This window comes from Periophthalmus magnuspinnatus, chromosome 14 (assembly GCF_009829125.3).
Source record: "Periophthalmus magnuspinnatus isolate fPerMag1 chromosome 14, fPerMag1.2.pri, whole genome shotgun sequence".
Lineage (NCBI taxonomy): Eukaryota > Metazoa > Chordata > Actinopteri > Gobiiformes > Gobiidae > Periophthalmus > Periophthalmus magnuspinnatus.
In genome coordinates, this window is record NC_047139.1 from 31,146,966 (window position 1) to 31,171,851 (window position 24,886).

General features: G+C 41.7%; 2 protein-coding genes across 3 annotated transcripts; both read right to left on the bottom strand.

The window, feature by feature from the left end:
- Window positions 1–5,815: 5,815 nt before the first annotated feature.
- Window positions 5,816–9,927, bottom strand: LOC117381364 (UDP-glucuronosyltransferase 1-2-like). 2 transcript variants are annotated; one of them, XM_033978320.2, is made up of 4 exons: window positions 8,919–8,946; window positions 8,175–8,467; window positions 7,178–7,891; window positions 5,816–7,103 (listed from the first exon to the last, which is right to left on the bottom strand). In XM_033978320.2, exons 2-4 carry the CDS (start codon window positions 8,460–8,462, stop codon window positions 6,519–6,521), a joined length of 1,587 nt encoding a protein of 528 aa, XP_033834211.1. In that variant the 5' UTR covers window positions 8,463–8,467; window positions 8,919–8,946; the 3' UTR covers window positions 5,816–6,518. The 2 variants fall into 2 exon arrangements, with proteins under 2 accessions (XP_033834211.1, XP_055082469.1); XM_055226494.1 differs by lacking the exon at window positions 8,919–8,946 and adding an exon at window positions 9,858–9,927 and having other exon boundaries at window positions 6,263–7,103.
- A 136-nt stretch (window positions 9,928–10,063) lies between these two features.
- Window positions 10,064–12,856, bottom strand: LOC117381013 (UDP-glucuronosyltransferase 1-2-like). Its single transcript, XM_033977847.2, has 4 exons — window positions 12,375–12,856; window positions 11,989–12,287; window positions 11,209–11,913; window positions 10,064–11,133 (listed from the first exon to the last, which is right to left on the bottom strand). The coding sequence occupies exons 1-4, from the start codon at window positions 12,391–12,393 to the stop codon at window positions 10,555–10,557; spliced, it is 1,602 nt and encodes a 533-aa protein (XP_033833738.2). The 5' UTR covers window positions 12,394–12,856; the 3' UTR covers window positions 10,064–10,554.
- Window positions 12,857–24,886: the final 12,030 nt, after the last annotated feature.

Below are 24,886 nucleotides of genomic sequence, written 5' to 3' on the forward strand. Positions count from 1 at the left end.
CATTCAATACTCACACGTTCTCTCTCTCTCTGTCATACTGCCTATTTACAAGTGGGTACAGTTTTGACTCATTTTCAGCCAGTTCTTAACCCTAGAGGTGAACATAATAATTTACAAAAGAAAATTTAACATAGCTCTGTCCATGTTTTTGATTTATATGTTCCAAATATGTGCAATGCTATTTACTCATTAAAAGCCTTCTTTTTATATGAAAATATTGATAGCTCTAAATTTATGATTCTTTCCTCTTCACCTGCAGTGTCTTGATAACATAGGGTTGGTAAAGTCTGGTGTAGAGTGAAACTACTATGTTTTTTGTCACAGTCTAGTGTGCAATACTGTATTGATACAGCTGTAAGAGTGTAAATGGAAAGGAAAATGTTGAGAACTGAATAAAAAATTGAAATATTTCATGGCTTACTAGTCACTAGTGGTTTAACATGTCATGTCTGCCTTCCATTAATGTGTGGCTATTGTAGCACAGAAGAGTACATGCCATCATTGTTTCCAGCTGTGAACCTGTAATTTGTATAGTGTTACGTAACAAGTAAATACATGTGACTTCAATGCAAATAAAAATCACTATAGTAAACTTTAAATGTGTGTTTGGGGGTAAAAGTGCACCAGAAGAGGTATCCTATCAAGGTTTATATCTGTTTGCCTCCTAAAAGGCTAGCAAGACCATTTTAAACACATAATGTGTCTAGGCTGATGTTTTCTCTTTTGGAAGGAGATCACATAAAATTCACCACCTCAAGATGTTCACCTTTGGCATAGGCCCTGGCAGTGCTGACGTGGAGTGGCAGACAGTGGACAGTTTTGGCACTGGTTCCCCACAGCCTTCAGGTAGACACTTACGGTAGTGTTGAGTTTCTCAGAGGTGATGTTGTGAATGATGGAGCTTGGACAGAGATGCGGGATAAACTGAATAGATGGGTTAAAAGAGGACACACCAAATTTGGACACCATCTACTGCTCATAAATACAGTTTATGAGCAGGAGATGGTAAGGGGGTGAGATGCCAAGGGATCAAGATGCATTTAGTTGTCCATTTTATTTATTTATTTATTTATTTGTGTCACATAGTTACATTAGAGCATGTTCTTATGGCTTGTCCAGACAATTGGCAAAAATAAACCAAACTAAAACCAAATAAAATGTGGTATTTAGTTGCAAAATCTGGAGCCTTTTCAGTAATGACATATGTTGGACCGTGTCGCAAAAATGAAACGGTCCTTAATTCTCACTTTTTCACTCACTCTCTTCTGAGCCAAAAGCCAGACACTTTTGTTGTGCTTCCTCAAAATGTGAATGCAAACCAGCTGACTGAAGACATTGTGAATTTATGAAGTGTTTCTATGGAATATTCATGATTTCAATGAAATACTGTGGAAGATTATCACCAAAGGAACAACATTTCTATGGAAAGTAGTAAAAAAAAAGCACAAAAAAAAACATGCTTTTATTTTAGTCTGTTTGTAGCTAAAAGGTTACATACTGTGGTTTTAATTGAGTCATGAATAATTTAGAGCTGCTGAACTTTGTGAAACGGCCTAACATGTATTTCTTTAAATGAGCAACCAACTATGTTTTTGTCAGTATTAAGCGAACTGGATGGGTGATGTGCTAAGCTTGGAGGAAACAAACATTACTCAAGTACGGTTAGGGTTTCCATGTTTCCATGGGGCAACCAGAACGCTACATGTAAACGCCCAATAACACACACTACAACACTACTGCAGGCCAGCAGTCATCTGCAGAGACTGGGTGAAGTTAGGGCTGTGCTATGGATGACATTTTAACTCATCATTTCAATTATTACTCTGTTCACTTAAAAAACGTATTCAAAACACAGTGGTAGAAAAAATATGTACATTACAGTTACATGGCTAACAATGAACAAGTACTGCTGCCAGAATTGTACTTAATTAAAATTAAAAAGTACGCATGAAAATTACTATTCAGAGTATAAGTTTTTTAAAACCATTATAGAAGCATTTTAGATCACATTTTATACCAAACCTGAAAAACGCAATCCATGTATTCTCTGAGCTTTGGCCAATTGAAGCAGGTGATGCAGTGCTCTTGGATAATGGATTGGGGCAGTTGGGACTTAACATACATAATTCAGTGACTTCTGTGATTTACAATGACATTGAATGAATTATACTCAAGTACAAGTACAGGTTTAAAAACTTACTTACTTTCCATACCTGTCAAAAATCCAGTTATACCTTTCCCTTGGGACTTGTCAGCCAACGCAGGAAGGGTTATTTGCTTGAAGGTCTTTTATCATTGTTTATAAGCACCATTTTCAATTTACACCTTTCAAAAGCTATTCCTTTGTTTTGAATAATTAAATGCTATGACAACAGTACATATTTTTTCATAAGTCTGAAACCATTGATGTTCAGAGAGACATGCATCAAGTGTTAAAATCTATAATGAATCAAAAATTTACTGCCGGCAATGCGAACACAGCTCCTGCTCCGGTCATACAGGGACCGGACAGCCCTTAGCAAAGGGCCCCGGACCCCATACTCCCAGAGCACCCCCCAAAGGATACCACGAGGGACACGGTCAAATGCCTTCTCCAGATCCACAAAACACATGTGGACTGGTTGGGCAAACTCCCAAGAACCCTCGAGGACCCGATGGAGAGTATAGAGCTGGTCCAGTGTTCCGCGACCAGGACGAAAACCACACTGCTCCTCCTGAATCCGAGGTTCGACTATCGGTCGGATTCTCCTCTCCAGTACCCTGGAATAGACCTTACCGGGAAGGCTGAGGGGTGTGATTCCCCTGTAATTGGAACACACCCTCCGGTCCCCCTTCTTATACAGAGGGACCACCACCCCGGTCTGCCATTCCAGTGGTACTGTCCCCGACCTCCACGCGATGTTGCAGAGACGTGTCAGCCAAGACAGCCCCACAACATCCAGAGACTTGAGGTACTCAGGACGGATCTCGTCCACCCCCGGAACCTTGCCACCGAGGAGCTTGCCAACCACCTCAGTGACTTCAGCCAGGGTGATGGACGAGTCCGCCTCCGGGTCCCCAGTTTCTGCTTCCTCCTCGGAAGACGTGACAGTGGGATTGAGGAGATCCTCAAAGTATTCCTTCCACCGCCCGACAACATCCCCAGTCGAGGTCAGCAGCTCTCCACCCGCACTGTAAACAGTGTTGGTGAAGAACTGCTTCCCCCTCCTGAGGCGTCGGACGGTTTGCCAGAATCTCTTTGAGGCCGTCCGATAGTCCACCTCCATGGCCTCCTCGAAATCCTCCCAACCCCGAGTTTTTGCCTCTGTGACTGCCCGAGCCTCGGCTTGCTTGGCCCGCCGGTACTCATCAGCTGCCTCAGGAGTCCCACGAGCCAACAACGGGCTCGATAGGACTCCTTCTTCAGCTTGACGGCATCCCTTACTTCTGGTGTCCACCACCGGGTTCGGGGATTGCCGCCGCGACAAGCACCACAGACCTTACGACCACAACTACGAGCAGCCGCATTGACAATAGAGGTGGAGAATATGGCCCAATCAGAGTCCATGTCCCCAGCCTACCCCAGGATCAGGGAGAAGTTCTCCCGGAGGTGGGAGTTGAAGACCCCTCTGACAGAGGGCTCCGCCAGACGTTCCCAGCAGACCCTCACGATGCGCTTGGGCCTGCCAGGTCTGTCCGGCTTCCTCCTCCGCCAGCGGATCCAACTCACCACCAGGTGGTGATCAGTTGACAGCTCAGCCCCTCTCTTCACCCGAGTGTCCAAGACACGCAGTTGGAGGTCAGATGACATGACAACAAAGTCGATCATCGACCTCCGACCTAGAGTGTCCTGGTGCCACGTGCACCGATGGACACCCTTGTGCTCGAACATGGTGTTTGTTATGGACAAACTGTGACTAGCACAGAAGTCCAATAACAAAACACCACTCGAGTTCAGATCGGGGAGGCCATTCCTCCCAATCACGCCCCTCCAAGTGTCACTGTCATTACCCACATGGGCATTGAAGTCCCCCAGGAGAACCATGGAGTCCCCGGTTGGTGCACTGTCTAGTATCCCTCCCAGGGACTCCAAGAAGGCCGGGTACTCCACACTGCTGTGTGGCCCGTAGGCCGACACAACAGTGAGAGACCTGTCCCCGACCCGAAGGCGCAGGGACGCGACCCTCTCGTTCACCGGGTTGAACTCCAACACGTGGCGGCTGAGCTGTGGGGCAATGAGCAAGCCCACACCAGCTTGCCGCCGCTCCCCGCGGGCAACGCCAGAGAAATGGAGAGTCCAGTCCCTCTCAAGAAGTTGGGTTCCAGAGCCCAAGCTGTGCGTGGCGGTGAGGCTGACTATATCTAGCCGGTAACGCTCAACCTCTCACACAAGCTCAGGCTCCTTACCCCCCAGCGAGGTGACATTCCATGTCCCCAGAGCTAGTCTCCATGTCCGGAGATCCGGTCGTCGAGGTCCCCGCCTTCGACTGCCGCCCAGATCTCTCTGCACCCGCCCCTCATGGCTCCTCCTGCAGGTGGTGGGTCCATGGGAGGACGGCCCCACGTCATTCCTTCGGGCTGGGCCGGGCCTTGCCCCGTGGGGAAAGGCCCGGCCACCAGGCGCTCGCTGCCGAGCACCAACCCCAGGCCTGGCTCCAGGGTGGGGCCCCGGTAACGCCAGTCCGGGTGACATAAACGGCCTTGTTGTATTTTTCTTCATGAAGGGCTTCTGAACCGCTCTTAGTCAGACCCGTCTCCGAGGACCTGTTTGCCATGGGTGACCCTACCAGGGGCATGAAGCCCCTGACAACATAGCTCCCAGGATCATTCGGGTGCTCAAACCCCTCCACCACATTAAGGTGGCGGTTCGGAGAGGGGTGCATGTTGGACTCCGCCAGGGCTGCCCTTTGTCACCGGTTCTGTTCATTATATTTATGGACAGAATTTCTAGGCGCAGCCAGGGGCCGGAGGGGGTCTGGTTTGGGAACCACAGGATTTCATCTCTGCTGTTTGCAGATGATGTTGTCCTGATGGCTTCTTCGAGCCAGGACCTGCAGCAGGCACTGGGGCGGTTTGCAGCCGATTGTGAAGTGGCTGGGATGAGAATCAGCTCCTCCAAATCCGAGGCCATGGTGCTCGACCGGAAAAAGGTTGTTTGCCCTCTCCGGGTGGGTGGTGAGTCTCTGCCTCAAGTGGAGGAGTTCAAGTACCTCGGGGTCTTGTTCACGAGTGAGGGAAGGATGGAGCGTGAGATTGACAGGCGGATCGGTGCAGCGTCTGCAGTGATGCGGTCGCTGTATCAGTCCGTTGTGGTAAAGAAGGAGCTGAGCCCAAAGGCAAAGCTCTCGATTTACCGGTCAATCTACGTTCCTACCCTCACCTATGGTCATGAGCTCTGGGTAATGACCGAAAGGACAAGATCACGGATACAAGCGGCTGAAATGGGCTTCCTCCGTAGGGTGGCCGGGGGCACCCTTAGAGATAGGGTGAGGAGCTCGGTCACACGGGAGGAGCTAGAGCCGCTGCTCCTACACGTTGAGAGGAACCAGTTGAGGTGGCTCGGGTATCTGCTCAGGATGCCTCCTGGACGCCTCCCTAGGGAGGTGTTCTGGGCATGTCCCACCGGGAGGAGGCCCCGGGGAAGACCCAGGACACGCTGGAGGGACTATGTCTCTCGGCTGGCCTGGGAATACCTTGGGGTCCCACCGGAGGAGCTGGAGGACGTGTCCGGGGTGAGGGAAGTCTGGGAGTCCCTGCTTAGACTGCTGCCCCCGCGACCCGGCCCCGGATAAGCAGAAGAAAATGGATGGATGGATGGAATCAAAAACTGGTGTGTTTATATTGCATTTTATTAACCTAAAAACATTTAAGATTATAAATGGCTTCTCTTATCAGTTCAGAAGAGTCAAGTGTCATGTAATTACCTTGTACATGTATTTAACAGACCATGCTCACTTATCCTATAACTCAAAGCATATGCTGTTGGATTTTCTGGGATTGCACTCTTCCAGATGTTAATTGTTTTGATAAAAAAAAAAAAATTAAAAAAAACTTTAAGGTGGATGCTATTTTTAAAACTGTATTTTTTTTAGCACTGATGATGTTCAGAAGGTGATGTCATTCACAGAGAGCATTATCAAAATCACAATCAGAGTAGAGATTATACAAGAAAGGGTAAATTGTTTCCCCTGGAACCAGAAACACACCCAAATATATACTGTCCTTGTATCTAAGAACACACTGTTTGACACATTGTCTGTCTCAGTCACAAGAAATATGACAGGTTAACCTTGGAACGGTGATAAAAAATAAATTAGTAAAAGCCTACTCATTCACTGTGCAACTGTGTTGTGGCAAATCATGCTAAAGGATAAAATACAAGCAAACACAAACACAAGTACATATCTCAAATTCTGTCCTTTATAAAACATAGATTTATTTGTATAAATATACATTTGGTTTTACTCACTAATACTGCTTCAAAAAAGAAGCCATAAAAACAGTTGCTTTGAATGGACCAAGTGAAGTGTGCACTATGATCATTGCTTCTTGTCTTTGATCTTGGTTCTGTTCCTGGAACACAGAAACCTGAACAGAGCCACCACACAGAGCACTGTCCCAATGACAGCGGACAGTAGCAGCAGCAGCACATCCACACAGTAGTAGGAGTACCAGGGCATCTTATAGGCCTGTGTGCGCAGGTGAGCAGCCCCTTTATGTCGTATCACGTACTCCACCCAAAACACAGCCTGGTCCATGGGGGACAGGGGCTGGTCCCTATGGAGACGGGACAGTCTCTGCATGTTGTCCCTATAGTGCTCCTGGTGGAGCAGCTCCCTCAGGCCCTGCTCAAATGTCTCTCCATTCAGCTCATTGAGCCTGATGATTGTCCCCGCTCCCCTCGCCTGCAAACGGAGCAGGTTGTCAAACTGGTCAAAGAACAACGGGATGCCCAGCACCGGGACACCATGGTAGATGGCCTCTTGAACACCGTTGGTCCCACCATGAGCCACGAAGACTTTGGTCTGAGGGTGTCCCAGCAGGTCCTTCTGAGGCATCCAGTCCACAATCAGAGTGTTGTTGCCCACAGTAGAGGGACGTGCACCAATGTGCCTCCAGATCACCTGTAAAAGTTCAAACTGGAGATATATGATTTTTTTACAATTTGTTTTATAATTCTGAACCAATGAGTGCTTACCTTTTGATGCAGTTTGGCAAAAATGCTGGCTATTTCATCAGCCAAGTCAGGGGGCAAAGCATTGACTAAAGTGCCCAGAGTCATAATAATAACTCCATGTTCTCCGGCACTCTGCATAAAGTCTTCCAGCTCTGCAGACAGAGGCTGGGCCTGTTTGCACTGAAAGCCTCCCATGTAAATGACATTAGGCATTGTAGGTCGAGGAAAGTCAAACACAAAATCAGACCTGAACAGCCAAATATCTGCATCCTGCAGAAGGGAGATGATATCACATCCACCCTCAATATACTTCTCGCATACGGCATCATAGCTTGGCCCAACCAAAACATACTGTTGAAATTGTGTAATACTGTAATAAAACAGATTTTGAGCTCTCTGTAAGAAGTCCATTTTGTCTGTGAAACCTGACCCTGGTACTGGGATGTAGGACAGAGGGGAAGGAGCTAACTGAAACTGTCCATCGCCACTTGTAACCCAGCGAACATTTAAAACTACAGGCAGTTTTAAATGCTTTGCCAGCACCACTCCTGGTGCTATGGCTGGATCCGTGAGCATCAAATCATATTTTGCGTCCAATAAACTCTTGACCATTTTATCATCTTCCAGTATTTTTTCCAATGCTTCACACCAGATCGCATGAGCATGGCTGATCATGTGCAGAAAATCCTTCGTGAGTTTGAGAAACGTGAGGGCTGAGGCCCCCTCTCTCTGTGCCTGGAAGGAGCATAGGAATGGACTTTAGAGACCTTCCCTTTCATAAACAAGATTACACACACTGGAAACAAGGTGTTAGTACTAAAGAGTTGTGTTACTACATCACCCACTATGGCCTATTATAACCCCTTTTGTGTAAGGAAACTTTGCACACTATTACAACAGAGGATTCATGAAAACTCTGCATGGACTTAATGAACTTTTTTCACATTTTTTATGCAATTGTAATGTAATGTAACTGGTAATATAAGTGCAAATTCCAGTAGTCAAATGAATTATGTACCTTAATTTGCTTTTCAAGAAAGATATCAAAAAAATCCTCGAAGGCTTCCTCCATCTGGAGGTTGACAGTGGTGTAGAGAGGGGATTGCTCGGGGATGTACCAGCTGTTGGAGGCTCGTATCACAGTTAGCTTGTGTCCGCGAGATTGAAGCTCCTCCATCAGCACCTTCATATTGATCCAATGACTGCCATCCACCGGAAAAACCAGGATGCTCCCTCCATCACAGGATGGTGCCAAAGACATCACATACAGAGACAAGAGGCAGGCTATCCCATAATATTTGGACATTTTGTCTGAAAGGACAGATAAAAACTACATGAACCATTTTTATTTGTATCGCAGATTACTTTATAAAGCCAGACACTCCAGCTTTCTTTTTGAAAGCTGAATGGTCAGAGTTAATAAACGCTCCCTCAAGGTGGCAGTTGAACCAATAAAAGCTGTTTATCTGCGTAACATCATTAACTATACCATACAAGTTTTATTCAGGCAATTGTTGAACTTGTCAGAGTAACTGTCTCCCTGCTCATGTTTAAGCTGCATTGTTCCGTTTTGGATGTATCTTACTTGTAAACATTATTAGCTGCCTTTCAATTATCCACCCAAGGAAAATTAGGGGATAAAGTATTAAGATCATTCACTAAAATGTTGTTTATCATTGGTTGATTAGGGTAAGTAGTTTAAGATAAAAAACAATAATAGGCACATTTTATCGATTTTAGAAGCAGAAATGGTGTTACATACCTGTGGTTCCGGCCTGTCTTCTCTCTTCTCCCTCACTGAAGTTCAACCAGACTTTTTTTGAGTGTTTAAGTTCAAACTCCAAGTCAAAGTCCGATAAGATAAAAGAGTTGCATGTGGCGCATGTTATCATAATTGAGTGTGTGCAGTGTGCAATTATGCCATATATTAGAAAGTATTTTCAGGCAAGCTGAGTTTTAGCTTGCCTATTCTTCTTCTATTCTTTTGAAAAGACATAACAGATGTAAAATAACAATATCTGATGCTGCTTTTGTCAATAATTATTTCTGCCTTATTTCTGCCTTACCTTTTATCAAACAAATAGAAAAGATTCAGAATACTAACGTAACCTTATCTACTGCTACAATAAGTTTTAAAGGGAATAATTAGACATGTTATGTGCGGACGTGTCCAAATTATATGTAAATGTTTAATCCTTATCAATCCTTAATAATATTTTACATGTAATATTTGTTTACTTTTATTATAAATTTCAAAATACAGTGCCATTAAATATTTCTGTCCAGACAACACAACTCTGACAAGCTCTAACAAGATCCACAGATATCATATTTCAAAATGTAATACAAAAACAAGTAAAATGGATTTTCCCAATCTGTGAACAGATAAATCAGGTGTGCAACAACTACCATTCAAAATGTTCACTGAAATCAACTCACTTGATGAACAAAGACTACAGAGTTGGGTCTTTATTTGTATTACAATACATACTTCTCTAATTGTGTGTACAGGTTTGGACTAACGTGACGAGAAGAGAAAGTGGGGCATCTAAGGATCACAAATAATCCTTATTTAATCTACCTACAAAGCATTTTAAAAGTTATGCTCCAAAGAATTAGTATAGCGCATATCTAATACTGGGTAATCTTATTCTGCATTCTATGTATTTATTTTGAATAGAAATCTTTCAAATGCACTCACATTCAGGTGCTCCAACAATGTGTTTCTTACAAACTTGGATATTTTCCAATTTCCTGTTTCAGCAAAGCATATGGAATGAATGACCATTTAGAATTACAATTTATATAAATCTACCATATCCACAAGTAGACTGATATAAGGTATTTAACGCCACGCAGGCAAAAGTGTTTATGTCTTCATTGGATTTCCTTGCCTTGGTCTCCTGAACCAACCCCAAAATCTGAAATAGTTCTCCAGAGAACATTACAACACAACACATCTGCTGGATCCTACTGCCAGACAATTTTTGGGATTTCCCCCTCAGTGGGTTACCAAATAAAATCATGGGTATGGTGACTATTGACCTATTATAGAATACATACTGTGGCTTTAATTCCCTTTTAAACATTCTTTTGGTCACATTGGGAAAGGTATTTCACATTTTCTAACTTAAAATATTGTCTACATTGAGAGAAAACACTTTTCCAAAGAGGTATTTAGATATTAGAGTTCTCTCGGCTGTCAGCAACTGGAATGAATTAGAAAAGAACAAATTAAGCCCTTAGGCCACAGGAATGCCATGTGTCCACTGTGAGTACAATTTGAAAGCAGAATGAGTCCACTACTACCTTATGAACTTAAAAACTATGCAGAAGTCTGGATTTTTACCTCTGCTTTTATAGACACTCACAGGCACTTTACAAACAAGAATATAAGGTCATTGTTGTTTGATCTTGGTTCTGTTCCTGCAACACAGAAACCTGAACAGAGCCACCACACAGAGCACTGTCCCAATGACAGCGGACAGTAGCAGCAGCAGCACATCCACACAGTAGTAGGAGTACCAGGGCATCTTATAGGCCTGTGTGCGCAGGTGAGCAGCCCCTTTATGCCGTATCACGTACTCCACCCAAAACACAGCCTGGTCCATGGGGGACAGGGGCTGGTCCCTATGGAGACGGGACAGTCTCTGCATGTTGTCCCTATAGTGCTCCTGGTGGAGCAGCTCCCTCAGGCCCTGCTCAAATGTCTCTCCATTCAGCTCATTGAGCCTGATGATTGTCCCCGCTCCCCTCGCCTGCAAACGGAGCAGGTTGTCAAACTGGTCAAAGAACAACGGGATGCCCAGCACCGGGACACCATGGTAGATGGCCTCTTGAACACCGTTGGTCCCACCATGAGCCACGAAGACTTTGGTCTGAGGGTGTCCCAGCAGGTCCTTCTGAGGCATCCAGTCCACAATCAGAGTGTTGTTGCCCACAGTAGAGGGGCGTGCACCAATGTGCCTCCAGATCACCTGTTAAAAATTTAAAACTGGATGTACCAATTTTTTTACATTTTGTTTTGTAATTCTGAACCAATAAGTACTTACTTTTTGAGGCAGTTTAGCAAAAACACTGGCTATTTCTTCAGCCAGCTTAATGGGCAATGCATTGACAACACTTCCCAGAGTCATAACAATGACCCCATGTTCTCCTGCACTCTGCATAAAGTCTTCCAGCTCTGCAGATAGAGGCTTGGATGGCTTGCATGAATACCCACCAATGTAGATGACATTAGGCATTGTGGGTCGAGGAAAATCAAACACAAAATCAGACCTGAACAGCCAAATATCTGCATCCTGGATAAGTGAGATGACGTCACATCCGTCCTCAACATACTTCTCACAGATAGCATTGTAGCCTGGAGTGACTAAGTAGTGATGAGCCTGTGCCACACTGTAGTAAAAAACATTTTTAACTCTCTGAAAAAAGTCCATTTTGTCTGTGAATCCTGATCCTGTCAGTGGGATATAAGATACAGGAGATGGCGCTAATGCAAAGTGGCCATCCATAGCAAGGAACCAGCGAGCATTGAGCACCAATGGCAAGTTCAGGTATTTGGCCAGGATCACCCCTGTTGCCACTCCAGGATCTGTGAGTAACAAATCATATTTGGCATCCCTTAATTCTTTAAGAAGTGTTGTATTATTAAGTAGATAAATCAAATCATTATGCCACATTTCATGAAGTGTCAATAAAAGGGAAATAAAATCATAGGTCAGGAAAACTAGAGCAGAACCTCCCTCTACTTGTGCCTGTAAACAATAAATACAACAGTATAAGGAATAGGGATTTTTGTATCAGACATTACTGAGACAAGAGATGCATACCTGCATTTGCCTTTCCAAAAATCCACCAAAAAATTCTTTTAAATTAATCTGTGATGGGATGTTGATCACAGAGTACATGTGAGATTGTTCTTTGATGTACCAGCTGCCGCTGGAGCGTATAATGGTCAGCTTGTGTCCATGAGAGTGCAGCTCATCCAACTGCACCTGGATGTTGATCCAATGACTACCGTCTAAAGGCAGCACCAGGATATTCCCTCCATCACAGGACGGCACAACGCCCATCAGGCAAAGACTGAAAAGCAAACCTATGCCCCTCATATGAAGACAAGGTGTGATTCCTAGCAAAACAACAATATCACATTCAGGTTACTGTGAGTTTTAATGTAAAATGCCTATTTCATGTAGTAAATCACTGCCATACATACCCATGCTGAGAACTGGCATTAAAGACCCGATCACTGAAGTTCAAACTCCAGTGTTGCTCCAAGGCGGTTAATAAGTTACAGACATGATTTTATATGATGCTAATATGTATGGAATCACTCCTTTAAAGTTTACATGATTTTGTAGTGCATATTCTAGGTCTTCAGATTGGTCGGTCCAGGCGACCTCCAGGGCAGTTTGTGATCTGAATGCGAACTGGTCACACACAACACGTACTTGATTTAGATTTAGACGAGCATTAAACCCCACAATATGGCGTCATTTGGCTATCTTTTAAGTTGCAACGCGTATACAGAAATCGTAGCGCGCAGTATCTAAAAGTGAGCGGTGAAAATGTGAAAGCAAAGCGCGCATGAGTCTGACCGCGCGCTGTTTATCCTCCAGCGCCCGCTCTCTTTCTACCTGTGCGCGCTACGGTTTTTATTTTCTTCAAAGCGCCTGCTTTGGTTATTTTTTCTGCAACAGAAATACGTCATCAGAACAAGACTTGAACAGACGATCACAGATTTATCGTCAGCGTCAGACTCAGAAGTGAGACGTTGAGTTGATATCGAGAAGTCAAGGACAACCCAAACGTAAGTTTATTCTTTATCGCAGAATTTGTAATTTTACAGTCTGTACAATTTAATATCAGCATATAGATACAAAATGATCATGATATCATGTGATATTTAAAACGAGGATCTAAAGTAGAGGATCTATCCACTTTTGCGTGTTGAGATAGGCTATGATACTGATGCTGGCATGAATTATGCAATATGTATACATGTCATATGTGTATTTGAGAAAGGATTATTGCAACAAAGATGTAGACCTATGTGTGTTGTAAAGCATGAACTTTGTATTTTCTAGGAAATACTTAATGGAATACTGGAGCGGCTAAAGATCAGACTTCAGTGGGCCCTGCGTCAGCCCACTGTGGATCTGGATTATCTGGAGAATACGTGCAATCAAGAATGCATCCTGATTGATGCAGCTTCCCGCCTATTCCACGTTCCTAAAGCCATTATTGAGGGTCTGGAGCATTTAGGTCGACTTGTTCAGTCTGCCATTGAAGATGAACAACGTCCCACTTACTTTAGTTTGGAGCAAGGGGCATCTGACTTCCTTCAAAATCTCCTTGAAATATCTTTCTAGCCTGTAACGTGTGTGTGGCCAGTCTTTTAGGTGTTTGAGATGAGGTGAGATTACCATTTTCAGAAGGATGAAAGAAGAGGGCATTTCAACCAAAACAGCATACTTGTCAATGTCTGATGAAGAACTGGACAGCAAAGTTGCTGCTGTTGTTGCTGTTGTCTGGAGGCCTTTGTCACTGGTGCACATTGATACAAATCACAAACTAATAAGGTTTGCAAAATGCTTTACCTAGAGAAAACTGTGTGTATACATAGCTTGCACTACTCACTACAAACAGCATAACATATGTGCACCACTTCTACAGCAATGATAGAGTACACTGAATACTAACATACTAATCTACTGATTCTATCAATCTAATAATCAAACTTTATTTATAAAGCACCCACCCCCCCTACACACAAGCACCTACACACACCCACCTACACACAAGCACCTACACGCACCCACCTACACACACACACCTACATACACCCACCTACACACAAGCACCTACACACACCCACCTACACACAAGCACCTACACACAAGCACCTTCACACACATACACATACGCACAGCCACCTACACACAAGCACCTAAATACTGTAAGCTGCAGTTACTACTTTTTTTTTTTTTATCAGGTATTTTTATATCTGCCTCAGAGCAGCTGTGATACATAAGTGTGATTTTTAAACCAAAGTCGTGTGTTTTTTAATCTGATATTCTCTACATTTATAAAAAAAAATATTTACTTTATATATAGTAACATTCCACAAATGTGGATGGCTACTCCAGAAAGGTGAATTTGGTGATGAAATCAAACAATTGTGCCTTTTAATGTGTGTAGCTGCATGCGGCAGGTACAATGTACAAAAGCAATAGGCCGAGACAGTACAATCTGACCTGTGTATAAATCAATATAATTACACTAATGTAATTTAGAAAATAATCATGGTGTAGTGCACAAATATATACTTTATAATACAAATTCATGGTGTAGAACTGGGCTGGAGGGTAAACAGCGCGTGGTCAGACACATGCGCGCTTTGCTTTCACATTTTCACCGCTCAATTTTAGATACTGCGCGCTACGATTTCTGTATACGCGTTGCAACTTAAAGATAGCCAAATGACGCCATAATTTTCCGCAGTATTTGCGCTGCAGCGCCACCTCAGAAGAGGGCTGTGCTCTGTTTTGACCACCAAATGTAAACTGCAACGATCTTTGAATTTTAGTTAACAGTCAAACCACTTAGGCGGACTAACAGGTGTGAAAGCGCTTGTTAGCTCATTCAGCGCATTCACTACAACCAAGTCAGGGGGTCATTTACTAATATATTCCATAATAGAGTAGAGAACATACAAACAGAAATCAAGATTAAGGCTTAGTTTGTAATACAGAAACAATATGCGGCCCATAGGTCCTCTGTGTGGGCTTAGGCAAACATGAAAGTTAGCAGTTATTGAATGAAGTAACTGAGCTCATCAGCTATGAGCCTTTGGTGGGGTACACCCTAGACCAGGGGTGTCCAAACTTTTTGCAAAGAGGGCCAAATTTGGTGTGGTGAAAATGTGTGGGGGCCTGATCATTATTTGAACCATTAATATTAAATGCAAATGAAATATTTAATTATTTTTTTTACTTTTTATTGCAAATGGCGTTCACCTTTCACAACCAAAATGAATGATACACAGATTATAAATATGAAAAGCAAACATTTAAACTGTGGTTTTGATAATCACAATAAAATAAATTCATTGAGATTTTAGAATTTATTCACCTCAGAAGTCTGACAAGTAACTGGCCTGCACTAATGTGACGGGTGAAACTGAGATCTGGACTGTAGTAAAGGGTGAGAGTCAGTTAGTCTTGTCCTCGCACGTTTCTTAATAAAGTTCATAACCAAAAATGTCTTCTCACATAAATATGTCAAACCAAACAAACTCAGTACTTACGTAGGTTTGAATTTCTTTAACCCTATCTTTATCCAGTTGGCGATAAAAGTCAGTGAGAGCGTGGCCTCGGATTCTGCCATCTTCTGATAAAATATAATATTGCTTGTACATTTGTATTTTAACACTGGCCAACAGTGCGAGGGGCCACACATAATTATTTTTATTCCAGAGGCTGGGGGCCAGTGGAAATTTGTACACGGGCCGCAAATGGCCCCCGGGCCGGACTTTGGGTATGCCTGCCCTAGACCCTGCATTTAATCTTTCACAAGCAATTTATACTTCCCCGTAAGTGCAGCTAACAACCTCAGTCTGGAAAAACACATGTCGCAGTTAGAGTATCAAAGTGGTTATTTCAGTTACATTCTCTAGACAATGTAATGAGCCTTCAAAAAGACTGGTGACGCAACAGCAGTGAGGGGTCCAGTGACATCATGGTCCAATGCTTAAGGGCAAGGTTAACACAAAGTTTATCATTAAAATGTTGTTTTGTACAGTACTTAAAGCTGCCATCTTTAAGTTAAGGCCTGTTTTGTTTTGGGGGTTTTTACCAGTAGATGGCCGATATGAAATATGTCCCCCCTCACATGGCCTTTGCTCAGACTCACTTGTGATCTCTGGTCTTCAACAACAAAGCCAGTTTGGCCACTCTAATTAGAAATGGTCCCTTTAACATGGTGCTAAATTGGATGGACGCCAGTTTTTAGTAAAAGATGAACTCTGTATAATTTTGGTTAATAGGCGAAAACTTTGTAAAGATTTAAAAGTATAGTTATCACATTAGTGTAATAAATGAGGCTGTGAATGGCACATTTAATTGTTTCATGTTGTGTTCAACTTTACAGTAGCCTACTTTCCTAGACCAAGGAAAGTAGGGACCAAGAAAGCTAAATGTTTTATTTTGTCAATCCAGTTTTTTAAGTATTTTATTGGATACATTTTTGTATCAAACTTGAGATAGACATCTATCGCAAAGCATTTGTCTTAGTTAAGTTTTGGACTCAAGCTGGGTGCAAATCCTTTAATTCTCTCATCACTAAATTGTTGAATGATATTTTGTCAATAACCTAAATAAAACAGCCTATCACCATCTCTGCTATAATTACAAACTATTGTACAACCAGACCTCACACTGAGAATATATTCGGTGTTACAGCCATCTACAATGTATGTGTGGGGATCCTGGTTTAAAAGTGTCTTTCGATGACACTTTTATTACTGTCAGTTGCACATGCTCAACAAAACTCACAAATCATAACCGTGTATGTGCCTCCAAAAAGACATTTCTGTGGTTTTGTACTGTACTTCCACTGCGTTGGCATGTTCATGCGTCTGGTCAAAATCAAAATGACTCATTATGTCATTTAACTGTGTGTATTATTAGACAGGTCTTTAGAGTGACCGTTAATGACCCTTACACGTGTTGGAAGTTGCACACACGTGGAGCTAGGTTTTCCATCCTTAATCATCAAACTATTTAGTGCTGTGAACATGGAGAACATCACTGAGAGCCATGACAGCTGCAAGACCATTCGTTCAGGCTAGTGTCACGCACAATTTGACTGCACACTGAATGTAAGATGTCGGGATGATGGATTGGGTTTTTATTTGATTTCTTTAGAGACATATTTTCTTCTTCATCTGTGTCATGAATTTCTTATATTTGAGATGGTCATCAGGATGTGAGTCATACAAACCTCGGTTCATCAACTATGGAAATATTTAGTTTTTAGTGAGTGTTTGTATTAACAGATCAATGGTAGGGATTGGTTTGGTGTCTGTTGGGAACTCTGTCCTGTTGGTTATCCTTGGTTAGTTTGTGTTTTTTGAAGTTAATTATATATAAGCCATAGTGGAGGTCTTCCTGCTAGCTTTATCCTTACAGCCAGTTAATTTGCACTACTTTGTCTGATGGGTGAGCCACTTGTCTCTATGGAGATTACATTGTTTTATTGTAAAGTTTAATGTCATACTGTGGTTTACGGGTAAGATCTGTGACGAGGAAACTCGCAGTAAGAATGCATGTTTTTTTGCTTGTTTTTTGCAATGAAAACACCTATAACAATGTAATACAAGAAAGTAAAATAGAAGAAGTAGAATGCATTAATCTTATGAAGATTTCTTGGCACTTAAAATCACTTTACAATTTACTGCACATTTAATCCAGTCCGGGTGACTTCATCAGGAGGCTCATGTGAGACCGATTAACGGATGTGTGGCTGCCAATCTACTCCTTGTCTGAGAACTTTCCCACTTTCAAATTTTTTACGACTTCTTTTGTTTTGTTTGTGTGTTTGTGTGTGTGTGCTTGTGTGTGTTTGTGTGGTTGGCTGGACTCTTACAGTAATATAGTCAGAATTAGCAACTACACACATGCACTGCTTTCTTTCAACAGTATAGATGTGGCACAGATGGCTTTTATCAACCAAACATAAACTTAGTATGACAATATAAATGCAGAAGCTACTTATATGCACAACTGTTATGTATCATGCTTTCTGTTCCATTACATTTTATTTCCCAAATTTAGTAATTCCTTTCTGGCTTTACACTTTTCCATAGACATTTATAAGACACTATTTCTATGTTGTTTATGCCCTTGTCTCGTATTTGTTTCTGTTCATTCCTTTTAGTTGCACAGTAAACCGGGCCCTAGTTTCTTTCAGACCTCATAATGTCCCCCGTTTATACGAAAAACCAGAGCCAAAATAAACATAGGACATTTACAGGAAGTGGAGAGGACATGTGATGGGTGTGTCATCTCTCGTGGGAATCACTCTCACTGTTTCTGCTTCTCTTTTACTTTGTTGGACCATTTTAATCACTTAGGTACATTTGAAACTGCACAGTTGTCCAGCTGTCATAAGTTATACAAGTGGTATTGTACAATATTACATACATTTGGTGTCTGTATCTGTCTATTGATCTTGTAGTGACCAAAGGTAGGTGAAAAAAAACAAAAAAAAACAACTTACATAAGAAAAGTAATGTTACCTTAAAATATTACTCAAATAGAAGTTAAAAAGTATGGTTTCATCAACACAGGGTTTGTTCACATTTGGTTTGTGCCCAGTTTAGTCCTGATGTAGACTTGGTTTGGTTCTGTTCTAGTAGACAAATAGTCAGAGTTATGTTGGTGCCAAAAATAAATGACTCAAGCAGAAGTAGACGTATGTTCCCTAAAATAGGCTTATTTTTTTCAGAATTGAATAACTCTAACAGATTAGCAGCCAGGTCCAGACTTTGAGCTGTGGTGAGTGTGTGTGAGGCCATGCACTTTTACAGACTTGGACACCTGATATCTATTTCCTGTGACCTAAGGCCCAGAGAGACACACTGTTTTATTTACTGTACAAAGACCAAACATGTGCCCGCAGTGATTTATAGGGTCATAAACTGTGACAGAGGGTACACTCAACACGGCAGCACAACTTTTGTATGAGGTTTAATGGAACCCGGAGTGAAATCACATGTGTAAAGCACCCATGGATAACTCTGGTATAGTATTTACAATGAGTAAAGTAACCAATTGAATCATTTAAATTTTCCTCCAGATAATGTTGATGCTCTGTAGTAGATAAAATGTAGATAAAAAGATAAACTCTCTGAAGTAGAGGTTGATGATTGGCAGCATACATTCATAGCAGTTATGGGGCACATTTGGATCCATGTTCCATATTTAGAACTTAGACCACGAGTATCATAGCAACCAAACAGCCAATCTGGAGCGAGGCTGCTGAAGGTAACGCACCGTCCCGCCTGCACCGCTGGTTTATCAGGGAGCGGATATTAGCAACGCTGTCAATCAAACCTGTTGCTTATAGTTGGAGTAACTTCAAAGAAATAAGGTACCTGATTTGTCTTATATTAATGTTCATATCTGTCAAGAAAACTCTCTTCTCGATGCGCTGTTTTACCAATAAAGACTCAAAACAGATTTAGACTTATTTACTCTGATCAGAGAGGATCAGAGGGAAGGAGCACAGAAAAAACTGCAAGGACTTGCTTCCATGAAGTCTGCTCTGCCTTCTCCATCGTCCATCCTTCTCAGACCAGCCTTTTTATTAACAGTTTGACATTCCAACAATTTCCTTATCTGTCAGTAGAACAACATCCCAGACCCCTCCCCACATTCACACAGCCTTTCTGTTATCTTAGGTTACTCATTTGTTGACCATTCTCAACTATTCACTCAGTTCAATCACTTTATGACTTGATTACTTTACAACTTGTTTAAACAGACTTATAGTTTCTCAATCACACCTGGTTAGTCTGTAACACAATATAAACACACAATTCATTAACGATAAAAATAAAAGCATCATTTCATTCACAATATCTTGAATTACGGACACACTAGCAAAATAAAAATATCAGTATCATGTAGAGCAGGTTAATATGAACATTTTAAGCCTGACAGCAGCAAGTACAGCGAGAGGGGTGACAATTGTTCACTGTTAAGTGAACTGTAGCCAGAGTCGATGGAGCCGGAAGTGAGCCCATGAGCGCTTCCTATTTGGAACGCAGCTACCACTATGTTCATTTATATATACAGTCAATGGGCATAACACAGATCACTTCTTCTTTAACATTTAGCATTCAGTATTCCTGTTACTTAATGCCATCTTGACTTTAAGAACCATTTCAATCCTAATGAAACTGTCGGCTGAAGAAATCATTCAACAGAGGAGCAGTATGCTGAGGTGCACAAAGAGCCAATTAAAGACATAGTATCCTTCCATAGTACCTGTCTGCGCCCACTGCTTAGTCTCTTACCCTGTCTGACTCATAACGACATCCCCAGACCCCAGACCCTCCACCTACACATCTTTTCAACAGCACAAAGAAGCAGCCAAATACTTTCTCTACATTTAAAAAGGATCTGATTCTGATGAGTATTCTAGCTGCCCCCTGTAATCTCACACCTCATACGTCACCACAAAATTTTTACAGAAAAGGTTGTGTGTATTCATTTTCACAGGGTATATGTTCACCAGCGCTTAAGAGCTACAGTGTAGGGCACAGGCTGGTTTCTCTATTAAAGAAGTCCATTCAGTTTTGGTTTCACTTGATATATGCAATCATTTTTAAACTAATACTAATGGATTTTAAATAAATGCATGCTCTATCTAAAGAACAAGAAACCCCCACATCTCAAAACTGTCAATCAAAAAAGCATTCATTTTTAGAGTTGTTGAAAACTGAAAACTGTATCACACTAAAGCGTATACCTTTTTAACTTATTACAGCAACAGCGCTTATATAACACTTTTGCAGATACTCAAAGTCACTTTATAATTTTGTGCATTAATCATTCACTACTACTCTGTGGTGGTAAGATACTACTATAACCACAGCTGCCCTGGGGCAGACTGACACAAGTGAGGCTGCACCAGTCTGTACCATCAGCCTCTTCAACCTCCACGAATCATTCACATATACGCACACACACACACACAGACATACACACACCACATTCATATACAGACAAGGTTGTTGTGAATGAGTTGTTTTGCCCAAAGACTCAACAACAGTTTACATTGTTCTGAGCAGGTCTTAAACAAGTGCTCTAACCACAGAATCACTATTGGTGTATAACATTTTACATACAATTGTATTACCTTTTTTTTTTTTTTTTTAGATAATCTAAAGAAAAAAGCTCTTTTAATTTTCCTGTTTGACAGACACATAACATGCACTGCCAACATGATTTCAAAGTCACCAATAATGTGACTAGCACATTACTAGTGACCTTACGAAGTCTTTTAAAACTCCTGTGTAAAACCATCATTTTGAACAGATCAAGCAGTTAGGGAGGATGACACCTCAGCAGGCTGTCAAACATTGTTCAGAACTTTGTAAACTTTTCATAGATCAAAGTCAACTCAAAAAGTTAAGAGGTGACTTCTGAGAAAATCTTCACAAGGACTGCTAATGATTTTTCTCTAAGTTGGTGACTGACCCAACTAAGGACCGCCATGTGCCTATAAAGAGAAACTAGATATGGTCCAATGCCATGTTTGATTAAATCATGTTGCATATCACATCTCTCAGCCCACTTTCATTCTCTCTTTCTTTTCATCTCCTTTGGAGACACATGGTTTGTATAGAAAACAAACCACACAAAATGTTCAACTCACATCACAGTCCAACAATCGCATGTACCTCTGTGCCATCTTGAGGTCAAAAAAAGAAGAACAAAGATTTGGCATGACCAGTTCTACAGACAGCAGCTGGGGAGAATGGTGATCTGAGGTCACGGATTCAAATGGGACATCCTAATGCAGAGGCGGTGATGGACATGTTGGACTCTTCTTAACACTAAGCAGATATAGGAAGTGAACTTTTATCTAATCCCCAATGAGCTGATTGACTGAGTCATGGTGAAACAAGCACAATCGCTGCTAATGAGGCACTCAGGAGCTACGCTGTATCAAAATGAACCTGAAATATTACATCACAGACAGATAATCAAAACATTTAGTTTATCTCAACATTTCTCAAGAATTTAGAATTTTTGTGTTTCCCAGAAACCAGTTATATATGAAAGTTATATAACAGTGGCCATGTTCAGGTGCACACAACATCTGATTTTTATCTGATTTATGGAGATTATTTAAATGAAATGCAAACCTCAAAATCTGATGCGAGCAATCAGAGGGACTATGATCAAAAGAAATGTGATGATTTGTGGTCATTTTAGTAGTCTTATGAATCCAAAAATCTGATAATAATCTGATTTTGTCTTGTAGCAATGTTCCCTGTTTTCCAAGGAAGCTCCATAATCTATTATAGCATTTTTCCCATGTCTGCTTCTTGTGCTATTTTGGATCTTTTTTTTTAGATGCAGTTTTATTTTGACATAATAAAAACATATTTCTTGTTACCACTGTGTTCTCATTTGTACTATGTCTTTCACTGGGGCATATTTATACATTATTCATACATTATTGAGGTTACTGGTCATGTATCAAATTTCCAAGCTGTTCTTTATGCGGTCATTCAGTCTGAGTTTATGGCCAATAAACTGGAGAAAAGCATGAAATCCCCCTGATCTGACAAATCTGGAAAAACAACCTGTCTGCTGAACCAGCCAATCAGATGCTCTCGCTGCAGACTCGGTGATGTCATCATCCCACAGTCACATGACCTTGTTACTTGCTCTGTCGTGTGTGACCTGCCCTCAGCTTTTCCATCGTCCTGTTGACTTGACAAATTTGGACAGAGAGCTTTTTATCACTGGAATCCATCATTAATCCCCTGTGTTGTTCTTAGACACATGATGGACACTTGTGCAGCTTTTTCCAGCAGCTTGTTTTCAAAAGTTTGACATTTATCCACCTGAGCGTGGCATGGGGAGTGCGCTCAGGGGAGGGATTTGGCAGCGCATGGAAGTGACTCAATACAAACAAGTTCTCTAACTGCAACTGGGCTTTTAAATTATGAAAGATATGTTTATGTTTTACTCTCAGTTATCTTCACTCATCAGGTTTGTTGAGGGCTGCCTGCTGTCTCTCTAGAAGGAAATATGCTATACATTTACATTATTTACATTAAAAGTAACCCACATACACAACACAGACTTGCATTCACACCCACTCACATGTTTGGTCAGATGTGCATAGGTCTGCTACTCATAGATGTAAGAAGTCAAATGTGGGATGAAGGAAGAGTTGACTAATTCAGAGAAAAAAATAATCTGGACTAAAACACTTGTAAACAATGACTCCTCAGCTCCTTGAACACTGGGCTGTGCAGTGCATGTTGTGCCATGTGTGATGATCATACTTTTCTTCACTACACCTTTTGGAGATGTCAGAGTGTGCACATGTGCCAGCTGGCCACCAGCCAATCAGACACTCACACCACAGTCATGTGATGACAGACACATTTATTTCCAGGACGCTGTTTACAGAGGCACTCTCACTGAGTAACATTTTCCTTCAAAACTTAAAGTTAAAGCGTTGGTCAACTTCACACATAATAGATGGAAAATTGAATTTGATTATTTTATATCACCATTTTCATACTTTCCTACAAAGTTTTTGTCAGTCAAAGTGTGAACTGTTCCATTGCTTGAATCCAGCCCACACTGACACAGTCCAGGAGCCCAGTCTGGCTGTAGCTGTAGGAGTCAGTTAGACATTTCCTTACACTCAGCCATTTTATACTATAGTTTATTTCTCTTTGTATTCTTGCCTTATCAAAGGCAGCTCATGTTATAATCCTTGGTCCAACGCATAAGGCGTGGCTCTAGATGGGGAGCTAAGAGAGTGCTTTCATGGGGGTGCTTACATAACATTGAAGTTATCATTTGAACATTTTAGGTGACTCTCGATGTTCCATGAAATGGGGGTGCATCCACCAGTCTAGGGGGTGCTGTTGGTGTCCTTTAGTATACATCAAATTAAATAATGATTCATTCACTGATCCAAAAGAGCCAACTGAATAAACTGAAATAATCTTATTTTATTGCACAACATTTGGAAACACATCTTGTTATTCTGCATTAAAATCACTTGGCTGTTGCCTTCTGGACACAGTCAGGTTGTAGGACCAGTACCAGCGCCCATGGGGCAGGCTTTAGCATCATTATTGCGTCACTGTAAAGGATGAGAAGGAAACATCTGGACAACATCCAGAGCTGCTGTGACCTTCTCCACTTTCACTCAACATGTTTAAGCATTAAGTTGTACAGATGGTTTTTATCCATAGGCAGGACAGGTCTATTGAGAGACTGACCTGTGAAATGATGATACAATGATATCAATGATATCATTGATATCAATGATGATATCAATGATACAAGGTTAGTAGTATTATTTAGTGGTATTTTTAGTAGTATTTTTCAAACGTAAATCCAACAAAATGCTTTAAATTACGCAAATGTCATTCAGACCTAAACCTGACTTGTGATTATGACCCAGAGAAGTGCCCGACCCCTCAACTTAATGAAGGCAGCTTGGTAGTGCAGTGGTTAGTGCTCTCGCTTCACAGCAAGAAAGTATTGGGACCATCACCTGAGCGACATGGGACCAGGTTAAATAAAGATTCTTAGCAGTTAACATAAAAAAGCAAGTAAATCTCATGCAGTGTCTGAATGACTTTTACTTACACTTACATATATGTATTTCAGTATTTATTTATCTAACTGGAACTATTGCTTGGAATACGTTAAATCAATTATCCAAACTCCCTTCAACCTACACAGTCAAATGTGCATTATGTTCGAACCCCACGTTTTCCAAATTGCCCAGGTCTCCATCTTTTTTTTGCTGGTCATGTGTGGCATGTCTGATTGCTGAGGTCATAGCAGTGCACTCAAGTGTATGAGGTTTATTTATTCAGCAAACACAGGCTCAGTATTACTACAACAAGCTTCAGTTGTTTAATGTAGGACCCTACACCGCACACACAGTAAA

What these genes read in the sequence shown, in the direction of transcription:
- LOC117381013 (XM_033977847.2), bottom strand. An exon ending in TTTTGGAAAGGCAAATGCAG is followed by an intron (nt 11,914 to 11,988) that starts GTATGCATCTCT and finishes TATTGTTTACAG; the next exon opens with GCACAAGTAGAGGGAGGTTC. An exon ending in TTGCTAAACTGCCTCAAAAA is followed by an intron (nt 11,134 to 11,208) that starts GTAAGTACTTAT and finishes AATTTTTAACAG; the next exon opens with GTGATCTGGAGGCACATTGG.
- LOC117381364 (XM_033978320.2), bottom strand. Translation starts at nt 8,462, where the DNA reads ATGTCCAAATATTATGGGATAGCCTGCCTCTTGTCTCTGTATGTGATG. An exon ending in TTCTTGAAAAGCAAATTAAG is followed by an intron (nt 7,892 to 8,174) that starts GTACATAATTCA and finishes TGCTCCTTCCAG; the next exon opens with GCACAGAGAGAGGGGGCCTC. An exon ending in TTGCCAAACTGCATCAAAAG is followed by an intron (nt 7,104 to 7,177) that starts GTAAGCACTCAT and finishes GAACTTTTACAG; the next exon opens with GTGATCTGGAGGCACATTGG.